This window comes from Rhinoderma darwinii, chromosome 1 (genome assembly GCF_050947455.1).
Source record: "Rhinoderma darwinii isolate aRhiDar2 chromosome 1, aRhiDar2.hap1, whole genome shotgun sequence".
Classification (NCBI taxonomy): domain Eukaryota; kingdom Metazoa; phylum Chordata; class Amphibia; order Anura; family Rhinodermatidae; genus Rhinoderma; species Rhinoderma darwinii.
In genome coordinates this window covers 554,372,183-554,387,527 of record NC_134687.1, presented here as the reverse complement: position 1 = coordinate 554,387,527, position 15,345 = coordinate 554,372,183, and the positions used below count along the sequence as shown (strand labels likewise).

Here is a 15,345-nt window from a genome sequence, read left to right as displayed (position 1 = left end):
AGTAAAAATGATGCTCCTTCCAATCTGTAACAACCTGCAGACAAACAAAATTAGCAGTGAGCAGAGCTCCCCCTGTTGGTAAATAACACAATTTACACATTTGTAGCATTCAAATATACATACAAAATGTTTTTCTACTAAATTCCAAACTATACCTAGAGGGGGAGACTGAAGGAACTTCAGAAATTCAGCACATATGTATTGTATACCGTGTGCTTCGTTCACATATCCGTTCGGGCTGTATTCTGACGTTCCATCTGAGGTTTCCGTCAGAGTAGAGCCCTGATTGACACTAACGGAAACATAGGTTTCCGTTTCCATCACCACTGATTTCAATAGTCACGGATTCGGTGCCCGTGGTTTCCGTTTGTCTCTGTTGTGCACCGGACCCGTCGTTTTGCCGGAAGCAATAGCGTAGTCGTAGTCTGTCTGCTCAGGGTCCCGTTCTGACGGAAAGCTCAGACGGAACGTCAGAACGGGACCCCAACGCAGAGCCTAACATGCACGTAAATAAGACTTTTCTCACATATTGCGGTTGTTGCAAACCTGCAGCTTTCCTGTAAATCGTAACGCAAGCGTAACGTGTGAATAAAAGGCCGTTTGGTCCCAGAGCAAGTTCATTCTTTGCACTGAGAAAAACAAATGAATGAGATTCGTGACTCTTTTAAAACTACGGCACATTCTACCCTTTGCAGGATTGCTGTAGTTTTTCCTCAACTTACATTACTGGGCGTGTAAAAGCTGGAAAAAAAAAACACACTTGTCTTATACATGGATTTATGGCCTTTTTTAGTACAGCCGAGGAGCAGCTTTGAGAAAGAACTGGAAATAGTTTAGAGAAGGGGCAGCAGGTGAGTGGTGTCCTCCCTATCCAATGTGCATTTCTAGGTCTGCAGGTTCCCATGCAGCCAACAACATTTTACACCTGGTACAGGAACAATACAGAATCATTAAAAACAGTTGTAAATGGTGACAATTGCTTTAGAAGCCGAGCTAACATTTCAGAGCAAGATGCAGATCCCAGATCCTCATGCAGAGTAAGCAGGAGGCTGTGCGGCGGCATACAGAGTCCCCTATGGCTCCATACTACCACAGCACACGGTTTTACAGAGAAAAAAAAAAGGTGGTTTGTCTCTGCGGTTTTGGCCATGTGAATATTCCTTATGCGAACTTCTGAAATAATTTCCTGAAAAGTTTAGTTATCCAACTGCTGCATGAAGATGAAACAAGGCCAGGAGCAGGATATAGGGTCACACTTTCTACTACTGTAACTTGCACTCTATACCAGTGTTAAAAGAGCAAACATTTTTATAATCCGCATTGTGGCGCTACAGAAGCTTGCAAACCTGATTTGTAATGGCATATTTGCATTTGATGAGGCACCGCATGGCAGTAACGTATAGAGCAACATGGCCTCCATGTGCGGTCGTACAGGCTCCGTCCTCTGCTGGTTGTACATACAGCATCCGATGTAGCGTGCCACCATTTTATTCTGACAGAAAATAACAGAATAAACCTCTGCATGCTTTCATTTGAAATCAGAGGCAGACAGGCGTATGGTAGAGGCCCATGCAGAAGTATCCTATTAATACTCCGTACAATAAGTAACCTTAGGCTGCCTACACTGACCATTAGAAGAAATAGGGGTGTTGGGGCCTGTTCACATCAGCGGTGGTGTCAGCTCATGGGTTCCGCTGCAGCTTTCCGTCAGAGCAACCCATGAACGGAAACCATAGCTTCCGTCGGCATTACCATTGATTTCAACGGGAATGCTTCCGTTGCAAATGGTTTCCGTTTGTTGCCGTTCCATAGGGTTTCCCTTTCTTTAGTGGAAATAGCTTAGTCGACTATGCCTAAGGCTGGGTTCACACGACCTATTTTCAGACGTAAACGAGGCGTATTCTGCCTCGTTTTACGTCTGAAAATAGGGCTACAATACGTCGGCAAACATCTGCCCATTAATTTGAATGGGTTTGCCGACTTACTGTGCAGACAACCTGTAATTTACGCGTCGTCGTTTGACAGCTGTCAAACGACGACGCGTAAATTGACTGCCTCGGCAAAGAAGTGCAGGACACTTCTTTGCAACGTAATTTGAGCCGTTCTTCATTGAACTAAATGAAGCACAGCTCAAGATTTACGAGCGTCACAGACGCCTCACATAATGCGAGGAGGAGCTTTTACGGCTGAAACGAGGCAGCTGTTTTCTCCTGAAAACAGTGTCTTTTAAACGTAAAAGCCTGCTACTGTGTGCACATACCCTTAAGGAGAGAATATCTCCATCACCTTATGGCGAATACCACAAAGAAAATGATGTAATACTTCGCCACACGGAGCGCGCCACAACAGCACCCGGAGTGCCTACAGCTCCATAGTATTGTGTCACATACTTTGCGTGCTTCTAAACCGCCTCACAAACGAAGTTCACAGATTCACTCCAAAATGGGGAGAAAAAAACAAAACAATGTGCAGCATGCTGTGCTATGGTTTCCAGTAAAAAGACAGACACCATGACAAAAACCCCCACGGCACCTAATAAAGCCAATGGGTTCTGTCGGGCGCCGTTAGTGTCAGTCATGCAACGGATCCGGCACTTTTTTTCGTTGCTCTGCTCCTATGATGGAGCAGAACGGAAAAACGAACGCATGTGAGAACCCAGCGTTACTCTTCCCTTTCAAGAGCGCATAACTTAAAGGGATCACTGCGGCACAGCAATATTTTTCTTTATATACCGGAAACCTCTCTGCTTATGTCAAGGGTCTGCATTTATCAGACAAGTAAAAAAAAGGCAGACTACTATCTACCAAGCAATGGGACAGGTTCAGAATAAATCCCAGTCATACAAATGGCTATTCCCATGGCCTTCGAGTAACCCACCTTTCCTGTATGCTCATACCCTGCAGTGGTGCAGCTGCATAGCGCCGAGATACATTATGACCAGGAAAACACATTACGTGGAATGTCTATATCGAGCGGACTCAACAGCAGACGCAACAGGCCTTACATATATCCAACTGAGCAAGGGTCAAAGGCCAGCACCACCACAAAGCAAAAACGACAGAAGGAGGAGGAGGAAATAACGGCATAAAGATACATCAGACATGTGAAAAACTGAACTGTACAAACAATTTCCTTACATCTAGTTCATGACAAAAGATAAATGTGTTTGCAAATGACCGTAATGACCATGGGAAATGGAGAAAACTCTGGGCGGCACAAAACAAACGACACGTGACAAATACCACTGAGCGGTGACCGAGATACTGGTTATGGGCAGGCCAGAAATAGGTTTTGCAACTTTCTAATATACCTGGTGGCTTACTTCCTTACTATTTTCAAAATCTGTGCTTGATGTCAGTGAAGGGGAATATTCCTGGTTTACAGACCCAATATTCTCACAGCTGAATGTTTGCAACTACTATAACCTTTAGAAAACGGTGAAGAATTGAAAAAGGAAAGTATATGAGAATGTTGCAGAACATTTGATTATACAATAAGATTTACATAAATGAGAAAACCCCTTTAAGGCCCTGTTCACACAGAGATTTTTGCTGCGGAAACAAACAAGCAAATGGCCGCTGCGTTTTATGGCCAAAGAAAACACTTGCAGTTTTTTCCTTTGCCTGTTGAAGAAAGATGTAAAAAAACGCCTCAAAAGACGTGGCAAAATACGCCTGTGGTGCAAAACCACTTCAAAAAACCGGAGCTGATTTTTCCAGGCAGAATTTTCTGCCTGCAAAAAACTGTGTGTGTACAGGGCCTAACAAGTGCAATAATGGAACATTTTAATCCATGAAAGCTCCTCATTTCTACCTCTTAAAACGCATACGTCACAGTTTTAAAGTCAAAGGTAAATGTTGGGCCATACTTCCGATCTAATAGAGCATAGAGGAACAGAACAACAAAGAGTGTCTCTTGCTCTTGAGGACCCGGCTTTTCCTTGTATTACTAGGAAAGCACATTTATTTGAATGGGAATGATGTTGATCATTTACCACTGTGCCAGCCCCAAGGAGTCCGGTGTTTTTTGTTTTGGTTTACCCATTCCGCCGTCATGTGCACCCATGGCGCACCGAGGTTTCATGCATTCATGACTCGCTCCATTACTTGTAACATTTACAATGCTCTCCATTGTTTCTTAGATTTATGATGCACACTATTGCTAATATATTCATGACGATCTCTTGACATCACAAAAAAGTGCAGCCTATAAAGACAGATAATTTTTGGTGTTTACAACATGCTCCATTGTTTTGAGTATTTGTGTTTCAATCAATTGTGACATCATAAAGCACAGGGTATAAATATACACAATTGATGTATTTATGATGCTCTCTTAAGTGACATCACAGTAGAGTCCGACATGCACACGCACACAGCTTCTTTCACAACAGACACAGCGTGACGTCACCCACAGGTCCTTCAACCTTGTCGTCGGACAAAGAAGATACATCGGCTGCAGGAGTCCAAAAGGTGAATATGCTTGTCTCTAGGGAGTTTGCTATGCTTACCTGCACATACCCTGCACTGTACTCTCTGACGCCTGGAGCGGATGTGTCTGCTCTCTTCCGACGCCAAGGTTGAAGGACCTGTGGGTGACGTCATCATTCCCAGCCAGCTTCTTTCACTGCAGACACAGCGTGACGTCACCCACAGGTCCTTCAACCTTGGCGTCGGAAGAGAGAAGACACATTCGCTCCAGACGTCAGAGAGTACAGTTGAATTTGCAGCATCACCATGTGCAGGTAAGCATAGCAAACTCCCTAGAGACAAACATATTAACCTTTTGAACGCCTGGAGCCGATGTATCTTCTTTGTCCGACGACAAGGTTGAAGGACCTGTGGGTGACGTCACGCTGTGTCTGCTGTGAAAGAAGCTGGGTGGGAACGATGAGCAGTGTATGATGCGGATTTGTCAGCGTCATACACTTCTATTCACAACGCCCAGTTGGTAAAAACACAATACACGCCCAGTTGGTAAAAACACCATACACGCCCAGTTGGTAAAAACACCATACACGCCCAGTTGGTAAAAACACCATACACGCCGAGTTGGTAAAACGAGAAAACACGCCCAGTTGGTAAAACGAGAAAACACGCCCAGTTGTCCATTGAAAAGCTCATTTGCATAAATATAAAATTGCTCATAACTTGGGCAAAAATGATCTTTTTAAAAAAAAAACGTTGCTGTTATCTACATTGCAGCGCCCATCACATTTAATAGGAGATAGGGATTTGATAATTTGGTGACAGAGCCTCTTTAACCCCTTAACGACCAAGGACGAAAATGTACGTCATGGTCGGCTGCTAGTTCCCGCACCATGACGTACATTTTCGTCCGCATTTCAAACTGTCACTCTGTGTAAACACAGAGTGACAGACCCGCGCTGACAGCTGTCCCCGACAGCTGAGACATCAGAATCGCCGGACAGCGGACCATCGCCGCTGATTTCGGCAGTTAACCCCTTAAGTGCGGCGACGGATTGCCGTCGCCGCATTTAAGTGGTTTGAAGCACATCAGCAGCCCCCACGAAGTGATCGTGGGGGCTACCGATGCTTGTCACGGCAATCGGAGGTCAGATAATGACCTCCGGGTTGCCATGCACGGAAGCCTCGGAGGAACAGCCTCCGGCCGTTCCTCCTCTGCTTCCTGTCAGTGTGACAGTCACGTCACAATGACAGTTAGAGTACATTACACTACGTGTGTAGTGTAATGTACTCTAGCAGCGATCAAAGCTGCAAGACTAAGTGTCCCCTAGTGGGACAAGTTAAAAAAGTAAAAAAAAGTAATAAAAATGTTTTAAAAAAAGTGTAAAAATAAAAGTTATAAGTTCTATAAACACTAAATGCTTTTTTTCCTATAATAAGACTTTTATTATAGAAAAAAAATGAACACGTTAAAAAAGTACACATATCTGGTATCACCGCGTTCGTAACGAACCCAACTATAAAACTATAATGTTATTTTTCCCGCACGATGAACACCCCAAAAAAAAATCAATAAAAAACTACGACAGAATCGCAATTTTTTGGGTCACCACCGCTCCCTAAATAAAGAATAAAAAGTGATCAAAAAGTCGCATGTACCCGAAAATAGTACCAATAAAAACTTCTATCCGTCCCGCAAAAAACAAGCCCTTACACAGCTTTTTTGACTAAAAAATTAAAAAATTATGGCTCTCATAATATGGTGACACAGAATTTTTTTTTTTTATAAATAAGTCATTTTATTGCGCAAACGCTAAAAAAAAGGACCAAACCTATATACATATGGTATCGCCGTAATCGTACCAACCCGAAGAATAAAGTAAAAATGTCATTTATTGCGTACGGTGAGCGCCGCAAAAAAAAACCCTAAAAAAACGGTGTCAGAATTCCTGTTTTTTGCTCAGGATTGCAAAAAAATTGAATAAAAAGTGATCAAAAAAAAATCGCATGTACCCCAAAATGGTACCAATGAAAACTACAGATTGTCCCGCAACAAATAAGCCCTCACACCACTCTATTGATGGAAAAATAAAAAAGTTATGGCTCTTGGAAAGCGGGGAGTGAAAATCTAAAATATGAAAGCAAAAAATGGATCAGTCCTGAAAGGGTTAATTCATTTCTAATGAAAAAACGTATGACCACATGTGGGGTATTTCCGTACTCGGGAGAAATTGCTTTATAAAAAAATGGTTGTTTTTTTCCTCCTTTATCCCTTGTGAAAATGAGAAAATGCAACATTTTAGTGGAAAAAATTTTGATATTAATTTTCGCGCCCTAATTCTAATAAACTCTGCAAAAGACCCGTGGGGTGTAAATGCTCACTATACCCCTAGAAAAATTCCTTGAAGGTTTTTCCAAAATGGGGTCACTTTTGGTGGGTTTCCACTGTTTTGGTCCCTCCAGTGCATTGCAAATGCGACATGGCACCGAAAACCATTCCAGCAAAATCATAAATCCAAATGGCGCTCCTTCCACTCTGAGCCCTGCTGTGGGTCCAAACAGCAGTTTATTACCACATATGGGGTATTGTCGTAATCGGGAGACATTGCTTTACAAATGTTGGGGTGCATTTTCTTCGTTATTCCTTGTAAATAATAAAAATTTCTATGTTGTTTCAGAAAAAAAGTACATTTTAATTCTTACAGACTAATTTCAATATATTTAGCGAAAAACCTGTGTGGTCAAAATGCTAACTATACCCCTAGATAAATACCTTAAGGGGTCTAGTTTTCGAAATGGGGTCGTTTATGGGGAGTTTCTATCATTCTGGCAGCTCAAAGCTTCTCCAAATGTACATTGGGGCCTAAAACATTTTCAAGCAAAATATGAGTCCTGAAAGCCTCCGGGTGTTCCCTTCCTTTGGGGCCCTGCCGTGTGTCCAGGCAACGCATTAGGGCCACAATGTGGGTATTTTTGAAAACAGGAGAAAGAGGGTGATAGATTTTGGGGTGTGTTTCTTCATTTTCATGGTCACTTTACAAAGAAATCGGTCTTCAAACAAATACTTTTAGGAAAAAAGTGAAATTATTATTTTTTTCACCTGCTATGCATTAAATTTAGCAAAGAACTGTGTGGTCAAAATAATTACTATACCCCTAAATAAATACCTTATGGGGTCTAGTTTTCTAAATGGGGTCGTTTATGGGGAGTTTCTATCGTTTTGGCAGCTCAAAGCCTCTCCAAATGTACAGTGGGGCCTAAAACATTTTCAAGCAAAATATGAGTCCTGAAAGCCTCCGGGTGCTCCCTTCATTTTGGGTCCTGCCGTGTGTCCAGGCAGCGCATTAGGGCCACAATGTTGGTATTTTTGAAAACAGGAGAAACAGGGTGATAGATTTTGTGGTGTGTTTCTTCATTCTCATGGTCGCTTTACAAAGAAATTGGTCTTCAAACTGATACTTTTATGAAAAAAGTGAATTTATTTTTTTTTTCACCTGCTATGTATTAAATTTAGCAAAAAACTGTGGGGTCAAAATACTTACTATACCCTTAGGTAAATACCTTAAGGGGTCTAGTTTTCTAAATGGGGTCATTTGTGGGGGTTTCCATCACTCTGAGACCTATGAGCCTCTGAAAACCTGGCTTGGTGCCGGAAAACAAAATGTACTTCAAAATTTATAAAATTATTATTCAATTTGTAAGTCCTCTAAATTGCTGAAAATTTATTTTATTTTTTCAAAAGTGCTGCCAAAATGGAGTAAAGAGATAGAAATATATATTTAATTAAAAAAATTGTACAGTATGTGTGTACATATGTGACATATTGCAGTTAAAAATAGGGGAAAATGGTAATTTTTACAAAATTTCTTCAATTTTTCTATTTTTTTATTAATTTCCGCAAATCGTATCAGTCTACTTTTACCACTAAAATAAAGTACAACATGTGACGAAAAAACAATGTCAGAATTACTTGGATATTCAAAACTTTCACAGAGTTATTCTCTGATAAAGTCAGACATACCAGATTTGACAAATCTGGCTTGGTCATTAAGGTACAAACATGCCCGGTCATTAAGGGGTTAAGAGTTCCCCACAAGTCTATCTAGCAGGAACACAAACCACCACACTAATACAGCTCCTGCTCAGTCTGTACAGTACAGATGGTAAAAAATACCACTGGCCACACTCTAGCTCTTCCAGTGTAGACCATAAATCAGGCAATGGGCAGCAGTGAGCCCAATTATTAAGGCTTCCAGTCAGCTATAAATACTGCTGGACAGGTCTACCAGATATCAGTGTAATCAGCTTTAAAACTGAACAGAAAAAAAAACAACAATTTGCCAAAAAAACAATTTATGGTGTAACTCTGTAACCGATGACCTTCTTCGTCATCAAAGTTTCTTCTTGGCCACTGAAAGTTTGAGGCAGCCTGTGCACAATATTATGTCGCCACAGACTGTCCCGGAAGCATAAAAACACATGGAACAATGGACAGCATTATGAAGCAGGAAGCTCATGGGGACAGGAAAGCAGAAGGTGGAGTGGAGGGTTAAGTGACTGTTGGCCGCTTAGGCTTTCATCTTGTAGGGATACTACCACCGCTCTTTCATTCTTGGAGCAGTCAGCTCAAAAACAAAGAAAAAAAATATATGGCCGTTTACTATTAGTACATTCCTAGCCCTGCTAGTGGTATATTTACTGCTGACGTACAGTCAACTTGTCCTTATTGATACGTTCACTGCAGGATAGACTTTGCACTGACGGCCAGAATACACTTCTATAAGACGACAAGCCTATTACAGGCATTTACCTATCGGAGAGATGCTTCCCCGTGATCAGCAGGTTCTCTCAAAATGTTTTATATATACAGCAGAGGATAACAACTAAAGAGGAACGAGTGCAATAGAGGTCACTATTCTAGTTCTTTCTCCTTGTAGAACAGAGTGAGAATTCCTGGAACGTAAATAATGATGTTATGACCTAGACATAAGTAGGTAGAAAAGAAGGTCGGATAACCTCAGACTGCAAAACGTGTAATGGAAAAAGGACAGCTAAAACTGCATGAAGCCCCACTGGAAGTGGTCAATAAAGGAAGCAAAAACTGCATAAACTGTCTACGACGCAAAGCAAGAGGTCATTTCAACATTGGAATTCCAAACAGCGATTTTATTGTAGATAAATTCAATCGTCGTCTAATAAATCCTTTACCAAAGCAGAGACCGTATGGTACAGTTTCCTTCAAATATCCATAAAGACCAATATAAACACAATTCCACTCACAAATGACATTCACGCTGCATATTAGTCTCTCTCCGTTCACAGGTTATGGTCCCCTTTCAGCAACACTTCTTACATACAGTCTGATCCTTGAAGAGTAGTGCGGTAGATGACATCTGTTCTAGGCCCAGAGGAAACGCCAACCAGGTGAGAAATCTGAATGCAACTTATTAGTACTTTCTGGTCTTTTTAATCTTCCATAATCAGGTTCGCGCTGGCTCATCAGAGTGCAAGAGGAACTTCTGCTGGGTCTAGGACCTGATCCAATAATGGGCCTTTAAAAGGGTATTTCCATTTTATAAAGTGATGATATAATACTAGCATATGCCACCACTTTATGATCAGTAGGGGTCCAACCTCTGGAACCCTTACCGATCCTGAAAATAGAGGGGAAACAGTTCTGCTTAGCGCTGTCTTTCCCTGCACGTTGGCGCTCGGCCACACGCTGTGTAGGGAACTGCAGCACGACCCCATTCACAGGTGACCGGGAGCGCCGCTGCTCAGGGAAAATGTAAAAGGGCACGCAGCGATAACTCAGCGCTGCAGGCGCTTCATTCTCAGGATCAAAAGGGGTCCTAGCGTCGGACCCCCACCGATCAAAGTGATGGAAAATCCTGGGGATATGCCATCACTTTATAAGATGGGAATAACCCTTTAAAAGTTCAGCACAAGAGTAAACCATTTGGAGCAAACTTTACTATGGGCGGATTCACAAATAACCTGTTAGATTTTATTGATGATATGTCGTGTGTGCACAGTGACAAAGTTTAAGATGCAATTAAAAGTAGAGGTGCAAATGTTCTATAAAAAGTAGATGATTCTAATAATTTTCTCTGGTAGGTCCAACAATACCCACCATGCCATATTTATATAAAGATGCTCACTGCACCCAGCCATAAATACGATTAGGTAGCACGGCTCTATCATTACAGTGTTTATGGGTAAAACAGTAGCATGCTCAATGCTGTAGAAGCTAGAATTTACAGCTATACTAGATGGTTATTAAAAGTGATCATTTCTATAGTAATATTATACAAGTAAAACACACAATCGCCTATGAAGCAACCTTACCCGACTGAGAATACGATCCCAAAATGTTCCAAGGAGTTACGTCCTCATGCAGTAAACAGAGCATCATATTGCGGTCGAGCAAGATCAAGTCCTGGAGAGACACATCAAACTCTTCAAGTATGGTCTGATGGCTGGAGCAAGTTAGACGATCACAATGACTTTTTAGAGAGTGCGATATGCTGCATGCTCCATCCCGTACATAAGATATAGATGTGCAAGCCACAATCACTGGAGAATAGCCGTGCGTGTGCATACAGACAGTGACACTTAATGACTCTGGGCAATTGTGTCCTGAAAAACATAGAAAAAAAGAAAGAGAAACTTTATTAGAGTGGGCAGCGGAGACAGAATTTGTATAAGTCAAAATGCTTTATTTATCAGATAAACTATAAATCTTCCTTATGGTTTATATTTCCAGATTCGATGTTGGCAAAAATCTTTGTCCTTTTAGTTCAATGCACCTTATGGAATGAATTCAAGTGGTTGTCCCATCAGGACAACCCCTTTCCATATCTCCTATTAGGGGATATAGACGTCTTAGCCAAAGCAACCTCAATGGACTTGTTAGTCACCCATTAAAGAGGCTCTGTCACCAGATTATAAATTCCCTATCGCCTACATAACCTGATCGGCGCTGTAATGTAGATAACAGCAGCGGTTTTTATTTTGAAAACCGATCATTTTTTAGCAAGTTATGAGCAATTTTAGATTTATGCTAATTAGTTTCTTAATAGACAACTGGGCGTGTTTTTACTTTTTACCAACTGGGTGTTGTACAGATGAGTGTATGACGCTGACCAATCAGTGACCAATCAGCATCATGCACTCCTCATTGTTCCAGCCCAGCTTCTATCACTGCCCAATCACACTGTACTGTGGATCATGCTGGGCTGGAACAATGAGAAGTGTATGACGCTGATTGGTCACTGATTGGTCCGCGTCATACACTCATCTGTACAACACCCAGTTGGTAAAAAGTAAAAACACGCCCAGTTGTCTACTGAGAAACTCATTAGCATAAATCTAAAATTGCTCATAACTTGCTCAAAAATGATCGTTTTTCAAAATAAAAACCACTGCTGTTATCTACAGGGTGGGCCATTTATATGGATACACCTAAATAAAATGGGAATGGTTGGTGATATTAACTTCCTGTTTGTGGCACATTAGTATATGGGAGGGGGGAAACTTTTCAAGCTGGGTGTTGACCATGTCGGCCATTTTGAAGTCGGCCATTTTGTATCCAACTTTAGTTTTTTCAATGGGAAGAGGGTCATGTGACACCTCAAACTTATCGAGAATTTCACAAGAAAAACAATGGTGGGCTTGGTTTTAACGTTACTTTATTCTTTCATGAGTTATTTACAAGTTTCTGACCACTTATAAAATGTGTTCATAGTGCTGCCCATTGTGTTTGATTGTCAATGCAACCCTCTTCTCCCACTCTTCACACACTGATAGCAACACTGCAGAAGAAATGCTAGCACAGGCTTCCAGTATCCGTAGTTTCAGTTGCTGCACATCTCGTATCTTCACAGCATAGACAATTGCCTTCAGATGACCCCAAAGATAAAAAAGTCTAAGGGGGTCAGATCGGGAGGCATTTCTTCTGCGGTGTTGCTATCAGTGTGTGAAGAGTGGGAGAAGAGGGTTGCATTGACAATCCAACACAATGGGCAGCACTATGAACACATTTTATAAGTGGTCAGAAACTTGTAAATAACTCATGAAAGAATAAAGTAACGTTAAAACCAAGCCCACCATTGTTTTTCTTGTGAAATTCTCGATAAGTTTGAGGTGTCACATGACCCTCTTCCCATTGAAAAAACTAAAGTTGGATACAAAATGGCCGACTTCAAAATGGCCGACATGGTCAACACCCAGCTTGAAAAGTTTCCCCCCTCCCATATACTAATGTGCCACAAACAGGAAGTTAATATCACCAACCATTCCCATTTTATTTAGGTGTATCCATATAAATGGCCCACCCTGTACATTACAGCGCCGATCAGATTATGTAGGAGAAGGGGCACTTATAATCTGGTGACAGAGCCTCTTTAAATTGTAAAGCGCTGCGTAATATGTGGCGTAATATAAATAACGATTATTATTAGTAGTAGTATTTTTGGGCACCATGCAATACTACTTTTGCCATTTAGTAGCTGCTACAGGTAAAATAGCTGGCTGCACAGAACTACTACTGGCGATAATAGCGGATCGCCAAGGGTTACAGAAGACAAGCTTGCAGCAAACAGTGGATCTCTAGATCAAATTCACATGTTACAATAGAATCAATTCCGACTTGTAAAATTGGGTAATAGAAAAAAGGATAAACAGTCTTGTTAGCACTGGCTCAGTCGAAATTAAATTGGCACAAACATATTTAGATTGATTTCCTTTTAGGGAAAACTTTTCTGACCTGGGAAAATGGATCGCAGAGAATTAGAACTGAGGCGCTCAGCAAACGACACATGCCTGTGACTGGACCCATTGTAAACAAAGTAAAACTCTGCATCTTCTGGGAGATGGAAATCTTCACCAAACTGTGCAAATACAGTCATCTGACCCTGGAAAATAAACATCAAGCATCAGCACTACATTATGGCCTGGGACCCATGTTATCATGTTGTTCTCCCAGTTAGTGAACCCATTGCTGGGTGAATTCATTCCCAACAGCCTGGTCCAAGCTCGTGCGGTGTTCATTTCTATTAAATGTAATTGGTCTAGAAGTTTCATCAGAATGGGGAGCCACAATAAAGTCTCGCTGCCGTTCATGAAATCATAGAAATATGTCCCACACCTCCAAAATGCCCATTCCGTTGCGCCCACCATACACACAGACCCATAAAATAAGGCCTTCACATAGCAGTGACCATAAAATAATCACATAAAAGTGCCCACTGAGCAGTTACTGCGGAAGTCTGGTATTCCATGACAGTGCCAAGAATCTAGACACTTTGTCATGGGGTTGGAGAGACAAGAGCATCAAAGAAAAAGACCCACGAGCCGCATGTGGCTGCCTTGCTATATTAAATGTAACACATACCGACAATTCATAGAAGTGAATACTTGTCAGAATTTCTCTCTGTCTCTATTTCTAAGGCCTCATGAACACGACCGCTTTGGTTTTGCGGTTCAGAAAACCACGCATACGTGTGTCATTAGGACTTACAGATCTACAACAATTCACCAGTATTGGTGAATCCGCAAATCCAGACTGTAAAATGACATGTCCTGAGTTTTTGCGGTCTGGATTTGCGGCCCCCTTCACCATGTAAACTACGGTTGCGTGCATGGGGCCATAGAAAAGAATGGGTCCGCAATTTTTCAGCAAAAATGCATATAAATTGCGGCCGCAAAAGCACGATCGTGCGCATGAGGCCTTACTTGCAGAACTTGGATGCTTTGAAGACATGGTGACATTCATCTGGAACACTGGTTGGCACGGTCTCATAACCACATTTACATAAAAAGTATTTACCAAAAAGCTCAAAACTCTATAGGATACAGAAATCAAACTCTGTAAAAAGAAAACCCAAAATACACAAAGTTAATTAAAAACACTTAAATGTACTAAAAATTGCTCAACTGCCTCAAAATTAAATCGGGAAAAATATTTAAAGCAGACTGTAAAGCATATGACCCAATGATACGATTTTATTTTTTTATGTCATAAAACCATTTTATGTGTAAAAATTTGCAGCTTTTTTTTTTTTTTTACTTTCATGCCATGTCCGCCACTTTGATAAAAGTAATCGTTGCTGAGCAACAGGGGCCTGGCTACCCGTGGCCCAGAAAATTTACGTTAAAAACAATGAAACCATTAAATGAACACAGCAGACAGACAAATACAACGATAGGAATGATAGTGCATGTTTACCAGTAGCAGAAGATATCATGTCAACAGCCAGGTACATCAAATGAACGTGACATGTCTTTAAACTTGTGGTCTACATTGGTTTCAATAGAAGGTCTGAGCCCTTATGCACACAACAGGGATTCCCGGCCGTTCAAAAAACGGCCGTCACGCGGCTGCAGTAGGAACAATAGACCCCTAATGGGGCTATTCAAAGGACCAATTTTTTCATGGCCCCTGAAACCCGGCCGTCAAAAAATGGGACATGCCCTATTTTTGGCCGTTCTCCCGGCCCCCAAAAGTCTATGAGGCCGGGTAATACACGGCCATCACTTAAATGTGCTCCAAGTGACGGCCGTGTCTTCAGTCGCTCGCTCTCTCTCCTTCTCCTCCTCACAGTGCGAAGTGCATGTGATGAGGAGGAGGGTGGTATTTTTTTGCTCCCTGTAGGAGTGGAATCCCCAATCCCCGGCCACAGCTTCGGCAACGCTGTGGCCGGGAATTGGGGATTCCGCTCCAGCAGAAGTCCCTGACTTCACTGTATCCATATATGGACGCAATGACGTCAGAGACTTCTGAAGCGAATCCCAGGTGATGTGGCCGGGGATTCCGTTCCAGGAGAAGTCCCTGGCTTCACTGTCCATGTATGGACAGTGAAGTGAGGGACTTCTCCTGGAGCCGTCCCCTACAGGAAAGTAGGGTGGGTACCATCTA

General features: G+C 41.9%; 1 protein-coding gene and 1 long non-coding RNA gene across 5 annotated transcripts in view; one reads left to right on the top strand and one right to left on the bottom strand.

Moving 5' to 3' along the window:
- Positions 1-15,345, bottom strand: part of ARHGEF28 (Rho guanine nucleotide exchange factor 28) — a 209,692-nt gene that overhangs the window by 152,153 nt on the left and 42,194 nt on the right. For 3 of the 4 annotated variants that reach the window (XM_075838207.1, XM_075838170.1, XM_075838180.1), the window contains exons 3-4: positions 13,195-13,342; positions 10,776-11,066 (exon numbers count right to left, since the gene is read on the bottom strand). In XM_075838207.1, the coding sequence (XP_075694322.1) occupies positions 10,776-11,066; positions 13,195-13,342 (439 nt within the window). Of the gene's footprint in view, positions 1-4,510; positions 4,570-10,775; positions 11,067-13,194; positions 13,343-15,345 lie in introns of those variants that run through there. The other variant, XM_075838188.1, reaches the window with a different exon arrangement.
- On the top strand, positions 4,671-14,414 carry LOC142661032 (uncharacterized). Its single transcript, XR_012850618.1, has 3 exons — positions 4,671-4,744; positions 9,750-9,851; positions 13,179-14,414. It is a non-coding gene; the product is annotated as an uncharacterized LOC142661032 (long non-coding RNA).